This window comes from Bemisia tabaci, chromosome 4 (genome assembly GCF_918797505.1).
Source record: "Bemisia tabaci chromosome 4, PGI_BMITA_v3".
Classification (NCBI taxonomy): Eukaryota; Metazoa; Arthropoda; class Insecta; order Hemiptera; family Aleyrodidae; genus Bemisia; species Bemisia tabaci.
In genome coordinates, this window is record NC_092796.1 from 29,088,509 (window position 1) to 29,111,284 (window position 22,776).

The 22,776-nt window shown below is 39.6% G+C and overlaps 1 protein-coding gene across 2 annotated transcripts in view; it reads left to right on the forward strand.

Annotated features, from left to right (window-relative positions):
- LOC109036519 (fatty-acid amide hydrolase 2-A) overlaps window positions 1-22,776 on the forward strand; it is a 72,859-nt gene that overhangs the window by 31,272 nt on the left and 18,811 nt on the right. For both annotated transcript variants that reach the window (XM_019050808.2, XM_019050800.2), the window contains 3 exons: window positions 10,311-10,493; window positions 16,568-16,787; window positions 20,838-21,055. In XM_019050808.2, coding sequence (XP_018906353.2) covers window positions 10,311-10,493; window positions 16,568-16,787; window positions 20,838-21,055 — 621 coding nt within the window. The remainder of the gene's footprint in view (window positions 1-10,310; window positions 10,494-16,567; window positions 16,788-20,837; window positions 21,056-22,776) is intronic.

A 22,776-nucleotide genomic window follows, 5' to 3' on the forward strand; every position in this document is an offset into this window, starting at 1 on the left:
TAGTTTCCTATTTTGAAAAATATCCATCTGCCATATAAAAAATCTCCCCAAACAGCATATCAATGGCCTAAATGCGAAACACGTATCCTAATTTGCGATGTCTCATACTTCACTTTCTTTTTGAAAACTCGGTAACGTAATTTTTTGAAAACGCCCTGGATTCCAAATCTGTGTTAGCCAAATATTTTGTGTATATTTCAAGCTGTGAAGTTAACTCGTCTCTCTTTGAAAAATGAAAGAGGAGCGGAAAGTTTGAAGCTCCTCTATTTTAATACGTTATTTTGCACTTTGATCCTTGATATAAGATATTTTCTGACCAAACGGTAAATCTGAATGTCAAAATTGCTTTGATCACATGACCTCTCAACTGTGGCGGTAATGGACGAAAGTGGTGTAAGTCTTTAGCAAAAAACCATGTTTTATGAAATGTAAACATGGATTCCATCCCGTATTTTAGATGGAGATGGGAAGTGAAAATTATAGCGGATCGTGCTATCTACAGTAACAAGTTACCTCTGATTATTTTTCCACCACTGAACCACGCGACCCTCTATAGTGGCAACACTAATTACTGTTCAAACAGAACATATTCGGTCGGTCATAAGCGCATAGTGGAACGGGCTTGAGGAGGAGGTTTACATTTTTGGCTAAAGTCTAAAATTTTGAAGTTTATTCCATCACAATTTCAATTTCAAGGGGTGTTTCTGGATGGGAATTTCACAGAAAAACCAATGGAACTACTTTTAAACTTTTTTCTATGCTAATATCTTCAACTATTCGAAGATATAAGCCTTCAAAGTTTCCTAATTTCTTCTGACTTCTCCCATTCACTCGTTTAAAACTGCGCGACGCAGCGTATAGCTTTCTGGTGAATCTTCTTCATCGTGTCGTGCAGTCCAACCTTGGGGCTCTTTTAGCATGCACGAAGGCCACCATCGGGCATAGAAAGCGCGATTGCCAAGTTGTGGGGCGCATTACAAATGCCTTAATGTTTCGTGGAAGAAATTGAATTCGATTTGGCAACCATGAAGATGGACCGTGTCGGAAACAGTTCCCGCGGATGCTCAACTTTGATCTTTTGTGCGTGATGCCAGGTGGATTGCGGATGGGATAAACCGTTTAAAAGTGTCACCCGTCGTACTCCCGTGCTAAGAAAAAACGCCCTATGAGTATTCAAACGTTGCCAAATTACCCCTCGGAAAATATTCATTTTTGAAGAATTTTCAGACACTCTAGTTTGAATTATGAACAAAGTTCTCTGAAAAATCGGAATTAAAATACAGACGAATTTTTCCAAAAATGCATGATTTTTCAAAGAAGATTTGGCAACGACTGAAGGCTCATACGGCGTTTTTCCTCAGCACGGCAGCGTAAACGAGTGAATTTGAACTTGAGTCATTCTTTGCAGAAACGACGTGTGAACTTTGCAAAACCGTTCTGATTCAGTGGCGAGGCGTGAATGATCGATTATCGATTTATCCCCATTATAGAAGGTACAGTGAAGAATCGATTATTAAGGTGGTTGCTACAAACACCCTGTTTATCAATCCCTTTTTTTAGGTTTAAATGACAGGACAATTGGTGTATCACATAACACGCCACGCCACTGTTCAGATTGTCCAACTTTGTTTTTAATTTGCGACTAAAGATATGGAGATACTAATGGGATTTTTACACCAAAAATTTTCCAAAAACCAATTTTTCTCATGAAAATCATCAGAATCTGTATTAGTTTAGCTCGTTACAAACCATGGATGAATATTTTTTTGACCCAGCAGCATAATGTCAACTTTCCTCAGATTTTGCGTATTCGTAACTTTATCGCTGGTAGAGAACTAACACGCTTTGTTTTAAAATTTACTAAAAGGAGGAGTACAGATAAGGGCGGTGTTTAAGCCCTCCTTAGCTGAATTTTCTCAACTCTACGTTTTTGAGAGACGTTGAAACGTATTTTTTTTCACACCCTCACCCTCCTCGTGCGAATAGAATGACAAAATTTAAAAGAGGCAAGAATCGAAATGTGATTTTTAGAGGATAGTTTTTTTAAATGGTTAAATTCGTTTCGATGAAATTTTACAGGAACAAAAATTTTGAGACACCGCAACCGAGCACTCACATCACTGGTAAAAAAAACCTCTTGGACCAATGCCGCATTGCATTGACTTGAGAGTGCACTTTCTTTTCGCGGGATTCAAGAGTCTTGAACTCTTGTTTCAAGCGGGTTTTGCATTGATTCAAGCGGATTTTGCATTGAAACAAGAGTCCAGACTCTTAAATCCGGCGACAAGAAACTGCACTCTTGAAACAGAGGTTTTTTTAACCAGTGATTTTCGAGCTTTTATAATCGATTTATTTACGTTGACACATCAATGACACAACCTCTTTGTCACACAGTATCCAATAGGGAAATAGGTAATAGAAGAAGGTGGAGGATGAGCAGTACGAGCATCGTTCAAATCAGCAACGTCGCTATCAAGGCGATATTAAATCTTCTCGGTCCAGCAGCAACATTGATCTTCACCCGCAGAACAAATCGTGATTTATTTTCCATGCATCTCGGTATCTTCTTCCGCGGCACTTTGCCTCACCTTTTGTGGTGGGTAGGTCCCCTCTGCTCGTTACGTGCTGTACCACGGTGGCTTTTTATTGTTTTATAGCCCGGTCGTATCACTGTTTGTACACGGTCGATATCCGTTGATCCCAGGAAATACGCAGAAAGGGAATCCTAAACGAGCGTGCCTCGTGGACAATGAGGAAGAAATACCGCCTACTCATTGTTTTTGTGCGATTTTTTCGGATTAGGTGTTGAGTGCACCTATTTTAGAAACACGTAATAACGTGAACGTACTGAACGTGCGTTAAATTCGCTCAATTTGACAGCACTAGTTTAAGTGGCGCGTGTTAAGTTTCGAGAGCCACTAAGATGCGTTTAAGATGCTTCTTTTGAACTTCTTGCGCAATCAGTGACATTGGCAGAAATTTTCATTGAGGGTCCACAGTCGAATATTGCTTATGAAAGAGAGGTCCGAAGGCAACAAATTCCTAAAAATCATGAAAGTTATTTTTACCTGGGGGGGGGGGGGGATTTCTCGGTCAAGGGGGACCCCGTGGCTACGGACCAAGACCGAACTTAACCAAGCCTAGATATTTTTGTTTGGTTCATGTGCAGGTCCGACAAGTTTAATAAGATGCATCGTTGGTTTTAGTGTTTCAAATTCAACTGTTGTGAGTTCAAAAATATATGAGCTGAATATCCTGTTTCAACAGCAACAGCTCCTAATTTGATGGATTGGGAATATTCCTCTTTACAATGCTTATAGCTTTGATCCAAAGAACGATGCAAGTGAATTAAAAAATACCTTTTTATTATGCTCCCTAAAAATCGTTATTTCATACATGAAAACATCGTTTGGCTGTACGCTAGGTGACGTACTTTTTTATTTAAAAAATAAAATTGGCATTAGACACTAAAATTTTAAATATAAAATTTCGCAAAATATGAAATTTGCATACTGCCTTTAAGTTCAATTTCAATAATTTTACTTTACCTTTAATTTTTATTTTGTGTGGGCATTTAAATTCCATCATCAAAATATACCTTTCCCATGTAGTGACACTTCGTAACCGCCACCTTCTCCTCCTATTATTGATCCGCGATTGTAGAATTTTAAAAAAAAATACACGATGTAAAATAAATGATTAGTCGTTAAACTGGTCAAATGAAACCTGTAAGGCCAGACAGGTGGCATGGCTCAAAATTGGAATGAAATCATCGATCCCAAACCAGTTCTTTCTTCGGTCGAGAGTCAACGTTCACGCGCCGAGTTCGAGCTGCCAATTTTTATGAAAAAATTTGCAGTTTCTTGTCCACTTAGAAGATCCCGCAATCTTTTCCCGACTGACAAATTAGCCCCGAACGTCAGCGTATGACGTCGAGTAACTATTTCCAGTTGTGACTTTAGTTTTTGAAGTTGCAAAGCTGCAGGGAAATGTAAACAAATAACGAGAGTGTGTAAACATAACTTGATTCTCCTAAGATTTTCCCAAAATGTGCTTGATTTTTATGTTCAATTGACAACAACCACTTTTCATGCTAGTTGAATCCATGACTCACCGCAACAAGCCAATTTAGCTCCATGGTACAAGACTGCAAAACATTTTTTAAATGTTTCTAGGTGAGATAGGTAAGTGAGGATGAGGATTTATTTGCGAAAATTGGAATATTCGTGGTGTGGTGTGACGTCAGTTTTAAAAATAGCTCTTTACATTATCATTTAATTGACTTTTACTCCTTTTCACGATGAAGGGGAGGAGAGAATTTTTTTCCGGTTGCAAAAGATGTGGATCGCACAGTTTTACCCCGAATTGATATAATATCATGCGGAAAATGGGCTCCACCTACTTTGCAACACGTTGTGAAATACTTATCGACGGTATAAGTCCGCAGCCACGTATCCTTTTTGCGTTGTTTCAAAATCTCCGCTCCAAAATCGTTTTTTTAAAGGAGAGCAAATCGTCATCGTTCCTCGAAATTTTCGCAGAATTTTCTTCCCACACAGAAGAAGAATCACGACAGTTTTTCAGAATCGCCGAGTAGTTTTCAAGTAAAAAAACAAAGTATGAAAGGAAGTCTGCAACGTCGCAAACCGAAAAACGTGGCTGCGGACTTACACCGTTGATGTATGAGAGCACTGACACCTGCATAAATAAGTCTTGCTCAACCAAAAACCATGCTATACGTCAAATTCCTTCACTCTATTGCATTATTGAGATGGAAAAGAAGCGTAACTCAATAGGCATCTGTCATCTGTTCTGGGTACCGTAAAATTGCATTTTGGAGTAAAAGCAAAAGCTTGCAAGTCGGCAAAACTCAAGCTGATTCCCTGTCTTTCGAAAATAATCATCTTGATAAAATAATGTATTTTAATAATTAATTGCTAGAATTGACACGGAGAGGAGTGAGATCGTTCAATTTGATTAGAATCAATCTTTAATCCATTAATGATCGTTTCAAAACCACTTCTTAAAGAAAAGGAGACCCTTTTGTTGTACCCTTACATATCAAAATATACAGGGCCGGATTTAACTACTTGCCGCCCATGGCCCGCCTGTATTTTGCCGCCCCTTCTCATTCGTTTTGAAGCATCGATACAAACCATCGAGTGAACGTGCCGGAGGAGGAGCGGTGCATAAGACGCGTTTACTCGTGTTGGGCACATTTTCTGTGAAAGCCTTGTCAACACTGGCAAAAGTTCACGGAACTTACCGCGAAAATTAAGCTCCGTAATCCTACCTCTGTATGGACGAGGCCTTCTATCTATGTAAAATGAACGAAAAAATTATGAAAGAATAAACATGAATGTGGTTTAATGATTTTAATTTCCGCCACCGCGCCAACCGCACTGTGTTTGGCGCAATGCGTGGCGTATCCCTACAGTCTTGTAGGCGCTACGCGTTTCCCGCCGCCCGCTGCTGACCGCACTACGTGTGACACAATGCGTGAAGTATTCATGGAGTCTTGTAGGCGCTACTATGTGTTTTATGCTGATCGGCGCGCCGAGGGCTCCTCCTTTCCATCTCAAGTCCGCGTTATCATTGCTCTCTGCGCCGCGCCGCGCCGCTCCCGGCCAAGTTGCGTGTTTGGTTTCTCTCTTAACTAGACTAATGAAAGGCGCTGTCTCTTGTATCACCGATAGACGAACAAATTAGAAATTACTATACTGTAACTCTCGGGAAATGAGAGATTTTTTTCGCCTTTTCTCGTTTGTATTTTTTTTCTGAATCAGATTTTTTTTCTTGATACCTACATTTGAAGAAAAAATAAAACATTTTCCGCCATGGACCGCGGCCCATGTGGCCACCCCCTAAATCTGGCCCTGGAAATATGGATCATTTTTTCCGCCTGCAGCCTGATTGTTGAAACTTTAACTGGCTATGTCGGCAAGATAAGACAAGACATAGCCCTATCTGCGCAGCGTAATAAATCGATTCTCGATTCTTGTCGTGCCGACATAAATTTCAGCAGTCAGGCTGCTGCGCTGATTATTCGGTCAGTGAGAGGTCCCAAGCATCATCGATTGTTTCTTATCAAATACTAAATTAATTTATTTGGATAATTTTCGTCTTATATCATTGGTGCACAACTGATTCGGTCGGTTGGAATAATCATGTTCCACCTCGACGGCAAAACTACTTCATTTCCATTTTAGCAAGTTCAATTATCCTCGTAGCTCTCGGTAATGAATAAGAGATTATTCATATTGAGATTAACCTGACTGCCAGAAATCAAATGCAAATGATTTCAATGCAACAAACTGTAACACTGCATTGCCGACTTTAAGGGGGGCCAAATATCTTGGCGTGATGTTACTCCCAAGTTTTAAGGAATTTTATACCTCCAACATGTCGAATCTGAGGCGTAAGTTGGCGCCGTACGTTTGCCCGCGATGACAATGCACATTTTATAAACCTGATTTTTTTTGCCTTAAATTACCTAAATTCGTTGACTTTCTAATTTTTTTTTTTTTTTTTTTTTTTTTTTTTTTTGTTACAAAATTTTCTACTTAAATATTCTCTCGCCGTTAATTCTATCTTCGGATCCTTTTGTTATTATGTTCATTCTCAAAGTTGTGTATAATGGTCATCGTGTCCTAGGCAATGAGCCAAAAAGTGAGGTGAGAGGCTACAATTGAAAATCATTTTGCTTTATCCTATTTCTCATTTTTCTATTCCTTATTTTTCGATCACCCTCTCCCCTTCTTTGCTTCAATCTTTCTGTTCTTCCACGATTTTACCAATTTTCAACCTTCCTTTTCTTTCTCCTTATTATGTTCCCATTTATTGTTATATTCTTACATATACCTCATATTTTTATCACCCCTTTGGTTTTAATTATTCACATATTTTTCTTTCCTCCTTTTATTTTCTATTATTTTTATTCTTAAGTTACATCTAACTCTCCTTAATTTTTACTCCAAAAATTGTTTTGACATTTAATTCAGACTTTCCAGACCTTTAAACTGAATTTATATAACCAGACCCGTTTAAAATTCATCTTTACGTCTTTTTTTGCAACAAATTATCTCTTGAAGTATATTTCTATTAAAAAAAAAAAAAAAAAAATTTCACGCTCCCCTTTTCCTGAAACAAAATCCGTAGGGCTGTGATTATGACAGCTATTTGAATTCCATTCCATTGCATCAATCCATTTATTTGAATATTTTTGTATGCATCTGCATTTTTTCTGGAAAACTCATTCTCCGAATTTACACATTTCCTTTCTTTGAACTCAGTCATTTCTTCTTCCTGGAATTAGCCTGTTATTTTATGCTACACTCTAATTACTCAAAATGCCCTTTTGAAAGAGCAAAATCACGTTTAATCCCGTGCACCCTGTTTTCCCACACTCAAGCAATTTATCCGTTACAGTTAAACCGAGTTCACAAAAAGGGAACGATAGTCACATCAAGATTGAAGAGAGAAAAAATTGGTTGAAATTTTATTCCTCGACGAGACTCATTGTCAAATATATGAAATTAACGCCTATTTTAATATTTAAAATATTTTTACTGTCTTGGAATTTTTGTCAGGAGAAATTAGGCTCAAATTACTCCTGACTCATATAATCCCTCAAAAATATGACTTGGTTCATTCCTTTTGAATTGGGTCTAATTAGTGATACCAACGAATACAGCGTCTGCCAGCGTGTGATTCTGAATAATATTCTCCGAAGAGTATATCGATGGCTAAATTTAAAAATTGCATACGTGAATTGCACTTTTTGAAATTTCTTTTTTACATTTTCCTAGAACTTATTTAAAAGAGCGAGGAAAATCCACAGACAGCTCTTTAAGAAAGCTGTTGGTCTGTTTTTTTTTTTTTTCTTTTAGAGACGTTGAACAGATTCGTTCGGGCCTGGAAAAATACCAGACTATTTAGTTACCCTCCTTGGCATATACCAACCCTAGTTGTAAGCTACAGTTTTTTTTCAGAGAAAAGTAAAGTTAATTAAGGTTTTCCAATTGAATAATATTTGTAGCACAGTATGTATTGCACGAGCACGAAAAAAAAAATAGAAATCGCACTCTTTTATTTTACGGTGACTCTAAAGTTAATCCATTGCGTGAATGCTACTCATTGATTGGCGATCAAATTCCTCTTTTTCTTAAAAAAAAAAAAAGTCTGAGTTTGCTCATAACGTCCATTGGCGTACGTGGAATTCTGCATTTGGACCACCGAGCAATATACGTGGTTTACCTCTCCTTTTCCTTGACTTAAAATTTGTTTGCGTTCATTCGGAGACTTTTTCCTCTTGCATTGTTTGGTCAATTGATACCGCTAGCAAGTAATACAAGAAGAAAAGTAAGCAAATGAAATAAACCTGAATGGTTAGGTCATGAAAGCAATGCTTCCAGAGTTCCATTTCAAGGTGTCTGAAAAAGAGAGAAAATCAAGTAAAACCTTGAATAAATAACCGTTTTAAAACTTTAAAATGGTGACGAACTCTGATCTGTCTGATGTTAAACATTTTAGAGACAATTGAGTTTTCCCCTCTTTTTCAATTCTGGAAATAAATTAATTTTTTCCCAGTGCTTTTTGTTCAGTGACAGCCCCTCTCTGCACTGTATAGTTGTTTTCTTTCACAATTGACTTGAACCAAAGACATTTTTAGAACCAACTTTTCAGCCGTCGATCAGTATGTAGACATGCCTCAGTTCCGTAAAAATTGCAGCCTTTTTCCCCTTCATGCTGTATGTAAGGCGGCGGTAAAATGTTTACAATTTACTATCCTGATATCTCAACTGCCACAGCATAGATCGTAACTCCTGAATACAACTATTCGTGCTCTATTGATACCTAAGTTGCCTATACGTTAAATTGAAGGCGTTTTGGTTTTTTCCGCCTTCACAGTTATTCCTTGCCGCGTAATAACGGCCCCCAATATTTAAACTGTTTTTATGACTAAAGTTTGTCTTGCACGTAGCTTTGACAAGCTATGACGTGTAGCTTCGACAGGAATATACATTGAAAAATTCGAGTTTATTTTTTCGTCCTTACGTGAGCTTAGGGGCTCATGAATCTTAAAATTTTCATTTACCTTTCTTAATTAAAAGATTTAATGTATTTTAAAATCATCAAGGTAATTACCAAGTGCCTTTGCTCTTACAATTAATCCAATCCGACCCAACCTCAACAAATTAACTGCAGGGGAATTTCGAAGAGTTTTATTATAAATGAGTTCTAAACCATTCGGCCTTTGAAGATTTCCAAATTTTAAATTAGCTCAAAATCTCTATGAATGTTTTATATAACCTCTTATATGATCCTATATTATAATCAGAGCTGAAAATTATGAGGCTTAAGATGAATACACCAAAAATGGGTCCCATTAAAATTGGAAAAGAAAACACAACTAGCATATTTCTGAACAAATGAATGTTTAACTTTTCCTGCTCCTGAGAATATGGGCACATTTGAAAATCATTTACTCGATTTAACCATACATTTTCTTGACTTTGCCCTCAAGTAGATTTCTTGAATCAATAATTAAATTCCTCAAATCAAGCAGATTTCTGCTCGATATATGCGACTTCTTCTTCCTTGATATGAGCATAGATTGTTCTCAACAGAAACTTTTTTCTTTTAAATTTAAGAGAAAGACATCTCGGTGGCAAATTCGAATATATTCAATAGACATGGAGGGCCAGGCGCATAAGTGGATTTTTTCAAAAAAGAAAAATGAGTAATAAATAATTTCAAGGAAAACTAGTCTTAATGCATATCCTGCAAAAAATCGTCTCCCAAATTCAAATTTTTAAGCTTCATAGCTTCATTTGAACTTTCCGCCATAAAAAATCCATGTAATTTCAAAACTTTAAAAAGGTATTTTTCGAAAAAGCAAAAACTTCACTTATGCGCCTTGTTCTCCAAGCCCCTCATTTCTACTGGAATCAAGTCACTTTTTTCAGTACATATTGAAGGGCTTGAAACATCTTGGCTGTGTTTCTGCCTACCTTTAGCTTCTTCAAACCCCATTTTAAGTGTATTTTCTCGTACTTTAATCTGTCGTGATATCCTTTTACGTTGCGACGCCGCGACGCGACGCGACGGTTCGACAAGTTTGACAACCATTGAATTCCACAGAGGACGACAAACAGTGATCACCTTGAGTGCATAACTTTGGCCCGCTTTTTTGGTGCGCGACTGTAACTCTCCAATCTCCATGTTCTCGGGAACGTGAGCAATATTTGCGCGTGGATGTGATGCAATTGCACCGGCCCAACATTCAACGTGCTCCTTGTTTGTTTCAGATGCTGGTCCCGGCCAAGTTCCAGTACGCGCTGCTGGGCGGCCTCAAAGTTCTCACAGCCCTCGTCTGGCCCATCACAAAAGTTATCAGCTACACCACCTCACAGAAGAAGTTACCACCCTTAAAAAATGAGCTCCTCCTGCTCAGTGCCAAAGAGCTCGCCCGGCTCATCAGGACCAAAAAGGTAAGATTCTCTTGCTTCGGCGGGCTCTTAATTGAAATTGATGGACATACCGATAGACAAAGAAACATTGGGAGTAAAATTAATACAAGACCCTAATTTTTCCCATTTAATTAATAAATTAAATGGGAGGAATAAAATCAATTAAAATAGTGTGTTAATTGAAATAAGCATGAAATAAGCACGGTTGCGTGGAAATAAGACAAAGGATGAGACCCACAGTTCCATGCATCATCTACCATCAAATTTTTGCAGGCCGCAAAAATTTGATGGTAGATGGGACGCACCAGTCACCATTTGATCGGATATTGATGGAAATTTGAGCGTGTATCCAGGCCTGTATATATCGCCGCCCCTGTAACGTAAGGACGTATCTGGTTTTCCGTATGAGCCCTAGGAAGTATGGATTTACATTTAGAACAGGGCCCACGGCGAAATTGAGATACATCCTTACGTCAGAGGGGCAATAGTAACTCGCGGCGTAACTGGATGCACCGTTGCGTAGAATCACTCGTCAATTTCTGACGTGCGGGAGTTCGTTCGAAAAGAGAGAACTTTTGTTACCAAGGTAACGGAATGTCAACAATCCTGACCTCGGCGAACCGGGGAATACTGGAGCAGTCGTGACAGAGTTGGCGATTCGAACCCAAATCCCTCACAGAGTACGTGTTATACACTCTTCTGTTTCGGACGTCGTTTAACGTTCTTTTTAATCGATGGGACGAAGTCTAGCATTAAATCATTGAGCGGTATCAATTATTACTGACCAACTTCCCTCCATCCCCGAGGAAGGTTCCATAATAATAATAGATAACTGTAAAAATTCAGAATTTTGTTTTCGATACTTCCGATTGATGTGGGAAGTGAGAAAACTCAGGTATTGTGATGTCTTTTTTGTAGCTCTTTTTTGTGAAAGAGTGAGGTAGTTTCATGTGATATTTTTTCTGCTGAAAACCTAAAAATAAAGGCAGGTAATAAGCTCAGGTTGACACTGAAGGAGCTCTGATTCTCTCAAAGTGGAACATCGCACCAAAATGAAGACCATCGTTCCAAGGATAAAGAATGGGTGTGAGAATAATGGCTCACAAAGTATAGGTTCAATTTTATCATGTCAAAGTCTCGCAATGCACAGGGAGCAATTTATTAAAGTTTAAGTACAGCTGCTGATGAACCAAATTATTTATGGTGACATCTATTTTACAATGGGGTGGCAATCTTTTGTTTGTTTTTTCAACCAGCATTGAGACGGAGGCTACTCAAAATGAATTACAGCAACTACAGAAAATGACTTTTTAAAGGTTTTTGTTTCGTTTTTTATTTATAAGTTAAAAAAATAAAACCAAGAAAATCAGCTGAAAACACCAAAAAATGAGGTCAAGTAAGCTCCTGGGGACAACAAATCTATATTGAAGTAGATTGAAACTCTACTGAACGAAGAAGAGTGAGGTTGTTCACCTCAGTCGTAAGAGTAAATTGTAAAAAATAAGGCCGTTTGCCAGAAAATGACCATAAAAATGACAGCATTGATGCCAAGTCTCCGGATTCTCCTCAATATAACCCGTGTCCTATCACTGCATTGCTGGCGGAATGTCAATAAACGGGAATGGACTCAAACATTTTTTTAATTTTTTCGTAATTCTCGCAATCCTTCGTTGGCGACTCGCGAAACTGGTTCAGAGATGTTACACGCATTCGCTTTGATATCTCTCTGTGTGTGTAGTCTACAAAACCCGCTAAACTTGGAAAGAAATGTTGTTTCATCCGCAAAAATTTTCCAAATGAGCGAAAGCCGAATTGGTCAGTTTTTGTATACTCGCTTACTTTGAGGCTGTTGTGTGTTAAGTTTGTGAAGCCTAATTCTGGGTCCACCATTTCAAGCTCCCAAAGAATACTGTCTACTCTGACACTGACAATGAGAACAAAAGCACTTAAAACTTAAATTGTATTTTGTTCCGAACCAATAAACAACTCAAATAAACATCCATTCCCAGTCCTTAGAACTATCCCTTCTCTTCTAATATTTATCCACCTCACCCTTAGGTACTATTTGTCCGGCCTTCATCTCACTTCCGCTATTTTGTTATACTCTCATTCATTCCCAAGTATTGATATAAAATTCAGCAGCTCACCTCCCTGTGTACCTTTAATTTCCACACCTGGATGACTCTACTTCGACTTTTTCGCGACGCAGTTTTGGTCATTGAGTTCAAACTACTCTATACTATTTCAGTTTTAAGTTAAAACACCTTTGTCGGTTTACAAAATGGTTTTATCACTGATACGTGAAAAACACTATTGCTATTAATAAGCTCATCATCGAATATTATTTTGAGATGACCGCCCTGTATTCATGTTGCCTCAGCCGGGGAGAGATTCTTGTTACAACAACCAGAATTCTCCCGAAGCACCAAAAACGGGTCAGTAGCGCTAATTTTTTTTTTTTTTTAAATTACGGAGTGAATTAAGCTTCTAGAAATTTTCGGAGATTTTATTTCACCCTAAATTACCGAGAAATCCTGTTTTGAAAATGACGAGAGTGGGATCCGTTGGAAACGATATTTTTGGCGGGCTCTGATGACTTCGCTAGACGGGGGGACGTGTTGCGTTTTTTGCAGATTGGCTGCTTTCAGCTCCAGGTTTTGCCTGGCTACGGCTACGTCTTCTCGCCTGTTGATTGGCTGGATCTTGATTTGCTTCTTTTCCCCTCAGAAATGATTTTTTTAAAGTTTCAATTAACTCTTCGGTTATCTCGCGAAATTGTAAGTGTAAAAAATTAAAATATAATCCTGCAAAAATCCCTTGCCATTGCCCCATCCCGGCTGTTTAAGAAAAGACAAATTCAATGAAGAACTTATTATCAAGACGTTCTCAATACTACCGTGCTAAGGAAAAACGCCGTATAAACCTTCAGGCGTTGCCAAATTTTTCTTTGATAAGGTGTGAATTTCCTTGTGAACTTAAGAATATTTTCCTCCCAATTTTTGATAATTTCAGATAATTTTGTTCGCAATAAAAGCCTAAAGATTCTGAAAATGTATAGGAAAAATATTCGTAACTATCCTCAAGAATAAGAATTTTATCGAAGGAAATTTGGCAACTCTCGAATGTTTCTACGGCGTTCTTCCTTAGTACGGCAGAATAACCCTTTGGAATTTTTTCCTTACATTGAACATTAAAGAGCTTCATTTTAGATAAACTTTCTATCCGTTCAGTAAAGTTAAAAAAAGGCCAAAGACTGCGGTGAATGTACTCCATTAGTTGATGAGTAAAACCTAGTTTTGGAATCATAGGTATATCAGCGGGAGACGTGGTGTTTTTTTTCTTTCACCAACGGGGTAGCTTCACCTCAGCAAGGTCGTATTGACTTGATTGTTGTTGATTCGCCTACACAGTGTAAAGCTGTTATCTTATCAAATCTTTCGTGAAAGCGTAGCGTATATTTGTTTGCATTTCAGGCTTGAGCGATCATGCACCCGGAAAACTGGCTATTTGAAATCCATTAATTCCCTTTGATTTTTGCTGCCACTAGATATACAAGAATCGCCCAGCCTCCCACTTATCTTTCCTAGTTTTTCTATTTCTGTTTTTGGCCTGACTTTTCCACGACAATTCCTCTGAAACTTCTTGGTCGGTTCAGAATGTTTTTTCCGGTTTTCTCAACATACCGGCGCACCTGTAGAGCGTGCTGCATATTAATCAAGTCATTATCGAAGAATCGTGACAATTCGGCTCGGCCGATCGACTTGTTGATATTCACGTGGAAAACGAGAGGTTGTCGCGCTGTGCTCTACTCTTAGCAGTATACACTACCTATACAGGGTGCCCTGCAAGAGCATACAAAATGGGTCGAAATGAGGTTTTTCTCTTCTTTAACGTGCCATGTAAAAAGGCCCTTGGTCGGAGCTTCTGCCTTGCTCCAACTAGGGGAACATTTAGGAAAAACTTCAGATTAAATTATCTTCTTTTGACCCGTAGGTTACGCTTCTGTACTGTCGCGTTTAGGGAAAACGCCTTATGAACCTTCAAGTGTTGCCAAATTTACTTGGATAAGAGATATCCTGGTAAACATATGAATATTTTTCTTTCAATTTCACAGATAATTTTGTTCGCAAGTTCACCTCAAGTTTCTGAAAATTTCAAGGAAACATATTCATAACTTATTCCAAACCGCCATTTTGGATCGAACATGTATCGAAAAAGTGACCCAAGCTCGGCGCGCACCGGGCTCAGAACTCGTTGACCAGAACATGGCGCCAGCTCATAGCGCCAGCTCTCACATTTACATTACGACTCTATGTACTCCATGTGAGAAAAACGGAATTTGCTGGGGATATTCGGCAACATTGATAAGCAGTTACGTTCTTTCGTGAGGGAGACTGCAAACTTAGAGACCCAAGAGCTGTAAAAATGGCAGCAGCGATAAAGCCAGAAGCTGTGATACATGGCCGAGTCGAATCAACGTGAACATAGGTGGCCGTTCTCTGTGCAGTGCGTTCACTCTTCCTCTTGTTTCACCTGCGCTGACCTCTCCTCCATCCTTAATTCCAGTCATCATTCCTCTGGGTGTTTCTGGTCCGCGTTTAATTAGCCGCCTTTCTAGACGTTCAAGGTCCGCGCCTGAACTTCACCGGGACAATCATTCGTCTTCATTGCGGGTGCAGGACGTGAGCAGATCGCTTCCTTACGGAAATACTTCGCTCGAGTATAATTTTACCGGTCGAGCCCTCTCGCAGAGGAGGAAAAATGACGAAAATTGGCAGGGAAAAGGAGTGCAATGAATTTCAAACTCGCTGCCATACGTTGAAATATGTAATGGAGAATTTGCAGCCGTCCAGTAATTGGACGTAATTTTACTGAACGGAACTATACTGCCGTGCTAAGGAAGAACGCCGTATGAGCCTGCAGACGTTGCCAAATTTCCTTCGATTAAAACCGAATTTACTGAGAAAATTTTGAGTATTTTTTTGAAACTTTCAGACAATTTTGTACGCAATTTAATCTAAAATATCTGTACATTTCAAGGAAAAATTTGCATAAATTTTGACCAAAATACGTGTTTTATCGAGGGAAATTTGACAACTCTCGAATGTTCATACGGCGTTCTTCCTTAGCACGGCAGTGTACACGTGTGGCAAAGATGGGATGTGTTTGTGCAAGCTGCAGAAAAAGCAATGTTTTTAAGAGGGCGTGATTCCTTTTGGCAAAATGGAAAAGTAAGATTTTACATGAAATTAAAAGGGACTAAGCGCCAATATATAGTATATTATGAGCAAGAGACATGTGACAAGTGCGTTGAGGACAGGGCTTTTGAGTTAAGACTCAAATTTGCGGCTTATCGTATCTGTTGTCGCCGCTGACGTCACTGGCGCTTTATAATTCCCATTCATTCTTACGGCCTTCTAATAACCAGCACACTCCTTCTTTTTCACCCGTCTCTGGTTCTTTTTAGCATAAATACGTCCGATTGGTACTTCATGCACTGTGAGAATTAGGATAATTTAAAGGAGTTTGAACGAAGGATAGAGGGTTTCTGAAGGAAACCGAAATGGACTATTGGCGTATAGATCCCCCGGAGTGTCGAGGAAGGATCACGTTCGGAATGGCAGACTACGTGAAATTATGGGCGTCAAAAACAACATAGTGCATGATATTTTCAGGAAACATGCTTGTCTGGTATGTGCATGTGCAACGAATGCCAGATAATAGGTTGCCTAAGAAGGTTCTTGATTGGGTCCCCACTGGCAAAAAGCGTAGAGGACGCCCTCCCAAATCGTGGATTGAGTGAGTAAAGCACGAAATGAGGAGATGCAATCTGCCGGAGGAGCTCTGGCAGGATCGCTATCAGTTGTAGCGGTTGTAGCAGAGCGCACAGAAGCGCTACAAGAGCGATACCCTAATTTAGACGGTATGCGTTAGGCGTTACTCGTATAATTTTATAGTATAGAGGAATATAAGCAAAAATTAGGCGAAAATTAGGCGAAATTAAGATAAAAGTAAAATGCAATTAGACTGATTAAACTTGCAGTTAGCGCCAAATGCCGGTAAATTGGAGTGACTAAGGAGCTGTATTGTTGCAGGTCAAGAGTGAGGAGGTGCTGAAAGCTTACATCACCCGAGCGCAGGAGATCAACCCAGTTCTGAACTTCATGGTGGAGGACCGGTTCGTGTTGGCTTTGGAAGAGGCGCGGGCCGCGGACACTCTGATCGCCAGCGGCGCAAAGACAGAAGCCGAGCTCGAAGCCGAGTTACCGCTCCTCGGGGTCCCTCTCTCCGTCAAAGAGAGCATCTCTGTCAAAGGTATTTCAACCAAATATATCCAATTTACTTTAAAATTCGAATAATTAATTTAAATAATTATTCAAATAAATACTCAAAAGAGTAACGAGTAATGCATAACACATGAGGCGCCAAACGCTTGGAGGGTGGAACTCGAAGCAGCGGTCAGGGGGTGTAGCCTTCTATTGTCATGGCTCACTGAGAAAAAAAACTTCAGTCGTATGAGCCGAATATACGGTGTTCAATATCGGCCATATTTTTCGGTTCATACGGCCGCCCTCTCGGTCCCGGGTAACGTATCTTCGATTCATGCAACCGAGCTTTTTCGTTGGCTCTTTTGTTTCTTTCGGTTTGAATGCTCGGTTGCACGAACCGAAGATACGGTTCCTGGGACCGAGAGAGCAGTCGCATGAACCGAAAAATATGGCCGATATTGAACACTGTGCATTAGGTTCATATGACCGAAGTTTTTTTTTTCTCAAAGTATAATCGCAGATAAGACTGATACGTCCGAAGATGTTAATATCCGTGGATGGATGAATCAGCGTCATCTTAAAAGGTGGAGCGGTAGGATGGGTGATCCGAGGCTGAGCTAGTGACAACTCTTGAAAGATGGCGACATTGATTGATTCCTTTGAAAATTTAAGGAATTATCCACGTACTTCGCAGGAAATTCACTAAAATTTGTAAAAGCAATCCGCACACAGTCATATTCATAAGGAAAATTAAATTGCCTAGTTAAATTTGGCAATAGCTGATGTGGCTTGGTTCCTTTCTGCTCAACGCGGTTCATTTACAACTGACTCATTCTATTATAAGCGCGTAAGTTCAAAGAAGATCGGAGAACGGGAAAAAACCGAGAATTCAAAACTCTTAATTGTGCGCAGCTAGTTAATTTTGTAACACACTTCAAGCTAATGATCATAGATGGAAATTTTTGAGCATATAGGAGTTTATTCTGATTTTTAATTGCTATTGCATCCTTTGAAATAAATTTATATTCAGAACAGTGTCATGAATTTGCCGAAGATGATACTCATGTAATGATGAAACTCGGTTCAGATTAATGTTCCACCTTACTTCGCAAGAGACGGAGAAAAAGCACAATGGCGGTCTCAAAGTAAAACAAAAAAAAACTAGGCCGAGAATTTTCACAATATGCGTTATTCATGAGCAAAAGCAATGCGATGAATAAATCGTGCATGATATTTAACTTGAAGAGTCAAGGGAACGCACAGCCAGCGCGAACACATGTGCAGGTCCGTCTCCTTGCCATCCAAAAGTTCATCGTAGTTTGATGATCCTAGTGTATAAAAAAACCGTCCTCGGTGTGCCAAAGGGAGGGGGCGGATCTCACAGAATACACAGAATAGGGCGTTTTAAAAGTTTGTTGATGTCCATTTTGTATTAATGCTTATTCATCAACTGCTTATATGTGTAATGAATTTAAAAAAAGCTCATTTAAAACTGTCGAAGAAAAAACGAGCTGCTCCTTAGTAGAAGTGTTTCTGATTAAATTGGTTCAAACAAGATTCTGCCAGTTCAAACCGGGAGTTACATGACAAATCACATTACAATTAAATACTTTCGGATGAATTATTCTTTAATTCGCGCGACTTGAGCTAATTGACTCAATACGAGTATGTATATTTACCTAGCTTGATTCGAAAAATTGAAAACAGGGCAGCATCAGCAATCATCACTTAATATGTACATTTTTTTTTCTACGGGGGAAAATGTGCCTTATTTTTCCTACCAGGACATGATTACTTCCTCATTCATTATCTGTCGGTCATGCTCTTTATTGACAATCGAATTACTTTGATCCTCGATATCCTAAAACCTACTCCTAAAATGTTATTTGATTATTCATTTTCTATGCAAGAGCATATGTCCTTGCTAGGAAAGGAATCACCAAAAAACATGGCTATCCTCTAAAACGTGCCCAGTTAAAGCGAGGGTCCAGCAATTCTGACTCTCCTCCTGGACTGGAAAGCTCTAACTGTGCTGCCCCATAAGACATTTTTTACCGCAGGCAACCGCTCCTTTTGAATGAAAAATGTCTGGCTACGGTACGGACTGATCTACAAACGATTCTTTCGCCTAAGACGAATTGTGTCAACCGCACAAAAGCTGATGAAATATTGCGTTAAATGGAGGCAAATAATTCAATCCGAACAGAACATTTTTTAGTTGATGCGGACGGCGGACGCATACGCACGAATATGCATACCCTCGTATTTCAACTCAGACTATCGTTATGAATTGTAGTAAACAAGCATCAAAGTAAATAATCCAATCAAAGCGTTCGCTGATAAAAGAGATAAATAACTTTCTTCTCTTGGCTTTTTGCAAATGTAAATATTCTAGAGAATTGTGGAGGGCATTTATGTATACATATCTCTATTTCCTGTGTTCGGGCATCGTAAAACATGAATACAGCTCACGAGGAAAAGTTTCGGGGGCTTCAACTCATTCATGAGCCCGAATTCGAGGAGACTCATTACTCATTACTCATCCGTGGATGCTCGATTATCGATATTTCTCCATTTGAAGCTATGGTAAAGAATCGATTATTTTGGTACTTGTTGCGAACGCCCTGTTTATCGATCCTTTATCATGGGTTTAAATGGATATTCAATCGATATATCGCCATTGCTTTGCTGGAGCTCTCCCCCGCAACGAATTTCATGAATAATCAATACAATCCACAGCTCGATCATCACTTAACATCGTTAATTCATTCACAGTATCAGTGTGTCAAGAACATCGATTTTTACTGTCAAAATAACACGAAGATTTTAATGAGAGAGCACGGCCGCGGACCGTCTACTCACGCCGTCAAAATACTCCACCGCGCTTTCGGTGCACCGATCGCATCGCATCGGCGCTAAAAGTATAGCTTTATACACAGGGTGTTCCCATTATTATTTCCTGGAGCATGATGAACAACGCATTCAAATTCACAGTAATCAAAAGCGAGCTTTTTTCACGTTTAAATGCTTCATTGCATCATATGACTGGGAAAAAGGTTTTGATCTAAAAACGGAACCAACGCAACATGGAAATAGAGCAACGGAATGACGAGCGCTCATAACGGCGCAGAGATACAACTATTCGCACTTGATGGATGTCCGTGTTGCGTCTGCAAAATTGAAGGCGCGATGGCGTGAGGCGTGAACTCGCAACTCTCCGCTCTATGCTGCCCATGGGGGGTTGCTCAGATTCGGGAGAAAAGTTAAAAGAACGAGACCCGACTACATTTCTTTTATCTTGTGCTGTGCTGCTCACGGAGCCCTGAAGCACCAATGTAAATCAAACCAACGAACACAAACACAACAAGAGAGCAGAGCTAGGGAAAGGACGCGCGTTGATGACGGCGCAGAGATACAACTATTCGTACTTGATGGATGTCCGTGTTGCGTTTGCAAAATTGAAGGCGCGATGGCGTGAGGCGTGAACTCGCAATGTTCCGCTCTAAGCTGCTAATGAGGTCTCGCTCAGATTCAAGAGAGAAGTTAACAAACAAGCCCCGAATACGTCTCTTTTATGTTTGGCTGTGTTGCTCACGTAGCTCTTGAAGCACCACTACAAATAAGACCAACGAACACAAACACAACAAGGGAACGGGGCAAAGGAATAGACGCGCATTGGTGACGGCGCAGAGATACAACTATTCGTACTTGATGGATGTCCGTGTTGCGTCAGCAAAATTGAAGGCGCGATGGCGTGAGGCATGAACTCGCAATGTTCCGCTCTCAGCTGCTAATGTGGTCTAAGGAAATTTTATGGGATTTGTCCCAAGTTCAAATCGCAAGAATGCAACTTCTGGGCTCCTTGTCCGTTAAACTTAACTATAAAAGTTTCTCCTCTTCTCTTTGAGTCGCTCTTAGAACTCCACAAGGTCTCTAGTTAGTACTCTGATTAGTATTGACTTACTCAATAAGTTTCTCAACTGCGAAAGTGAGATTTTTCCCAGAAACAAATCCCACGAAACTTCCCGTCGAGAAAAGGTGTCCGTATTATTCTTAGAAGAACTTGCATCGTCTAAAAAGTTGGTTTTTGTTTCAGGGATGAGTAACAACGCCGGACGGACAGCTCCGTTCTCGAATGTGGCGAATGAAGATGCTGAGACGGTGCGATGCTTGAAGCTGGCCGGTGCCATACCTTTCATCGTGACCAACACCCCGGAGCTGTGCATGAACTGGGAAACCACCAACTGGGCCACCGGAACTACCAACAACCCCTACGACACTCGCCGAACTCCTGGCGGATCTTCAGGCGGAGAAGTGAGTTCCGCTTAGGACAAGCCGCATAAGTGCAGTTTTTGCTATTTCGAGAAATACGTGTTTGAAGCCTCGAAATTACGTTGATCCTTAGGGCGGTAAAAAAGTTCAAACTGACGTTTTGATGCTTAAAAATTGGGATTTGGGAACGAATTTTTCTTAGAATGTGCATTAAGACTAGTTTTAATTGAAATCATTAATATCTCAATTTTTTTTAAAAAGCTGCACTTATGCGCCTTGTCCTCCAAGCTCCTCAAATAGTCGTACCTCTGACACAGGGGCGTATCTCTATTCCTACGTGAGCCCTGGAATTCATAGTTATTCGGAGAGCAGTGAGCTGATTCTTGAAATTGATAGACAAAGTTATTGAGAATGGTGACATAGGGAACATGGAGCGATCCGATTACCTGGAACGGCTGGTTGTCATAGACTGAGGGGGAAAATGATGGACTAACTATGAGGTCTCTTGTAGGTTGCCGTTAGTTAGTGCATTACTTACCTCCTTTGTCCTTTGCAACCACCAGCTTCCACCAAAAGGATTACTTGATTTTCAATTTATTTTCTTTATCTATATCTATATAGCTTTGTCTATAAATTTCAATAATCCGCCCGCAGAAGCTGCTTGGCGTCCTCACAGGGCCTCTTCCTAGATCATTTTTGAAAAAATTGAAAGTTACAGGCATGTAGAGGGCACGACTGCCAAGAGCCAAAAAAATCATGAAAATCGGCCGGTGTAATTCTACCATCATGATGATCTAGTAGGAAAATAATAACTTTTTCTGGTAGATGGTATTCGTTTAAACGTCCAAGACAGAAGATCTGCATCAGTTGATGTTTTAGATCACACGAGAAAGAGTGACATTTGTACACGAAATACCAAGAGCACATCACGTCGAGGCTCACATTTAAATGACTTTACTCCTAATTAATTAGTGCTGCACGTATAAATCCTCTTGTTAGCTGATATGAGGGCAAATTAGCGGATTCAGGAACTTGCATGTTGACCTCGTTACATTGTCGAATCTGGTTCAGTCCGAACGTAACAGATTTTTCTTTCAATGACGAGTTTACGTTTTTGAAAACAATTGATCGTTTTCAATCGGTAATTTCGACATTTTTAAATACTCCGGGCCGCCTGAGAGGAAAAAATTACCTTAAAAAGCCGGAAGCTGTCAATACCTTGTGATATTTTCACACGAACAAGTACTTTCAAAGTATAAAAAATGAAGGAAAATAAATGAAGAAAAATAAATGAAGTAAATAAAGGGAGAACATGTATCAGGAACGGCACCGACACCTGATCAAACATTCCTGAGAAATTGAAGTATTTGTGACGAAAATCCGCGGATCTTCACTAACCTGAAGCAGCTATTTTGCCGTAACTGCATGTATGCACCTGCCCTTCCAAAAACAAAACGCATTTCGTATGCAATATGGATTGTTTGTTCCTCGTGCATCCCTGATATTGTATTAATGATGCAAATTTCCAACATTTAAGAAAATAGAGAACGAGACCTTCAGCAAATAAAAGTTAAATCGCTCAAATAAAATAGATGTTTGCTTGAAACAAGCAACTTTCCTCTTCAGAGAAACATCATTTTAAGGAGTTTGAGGACGAAACGCATAAGCACAGTTTTTGCTATTTCGGGAAATACGTGTTTGAGGTTTCGAAATTACACTTATCTTTATGGCGAAAAGAAAGTTTAAACTGACTTTGTGATATT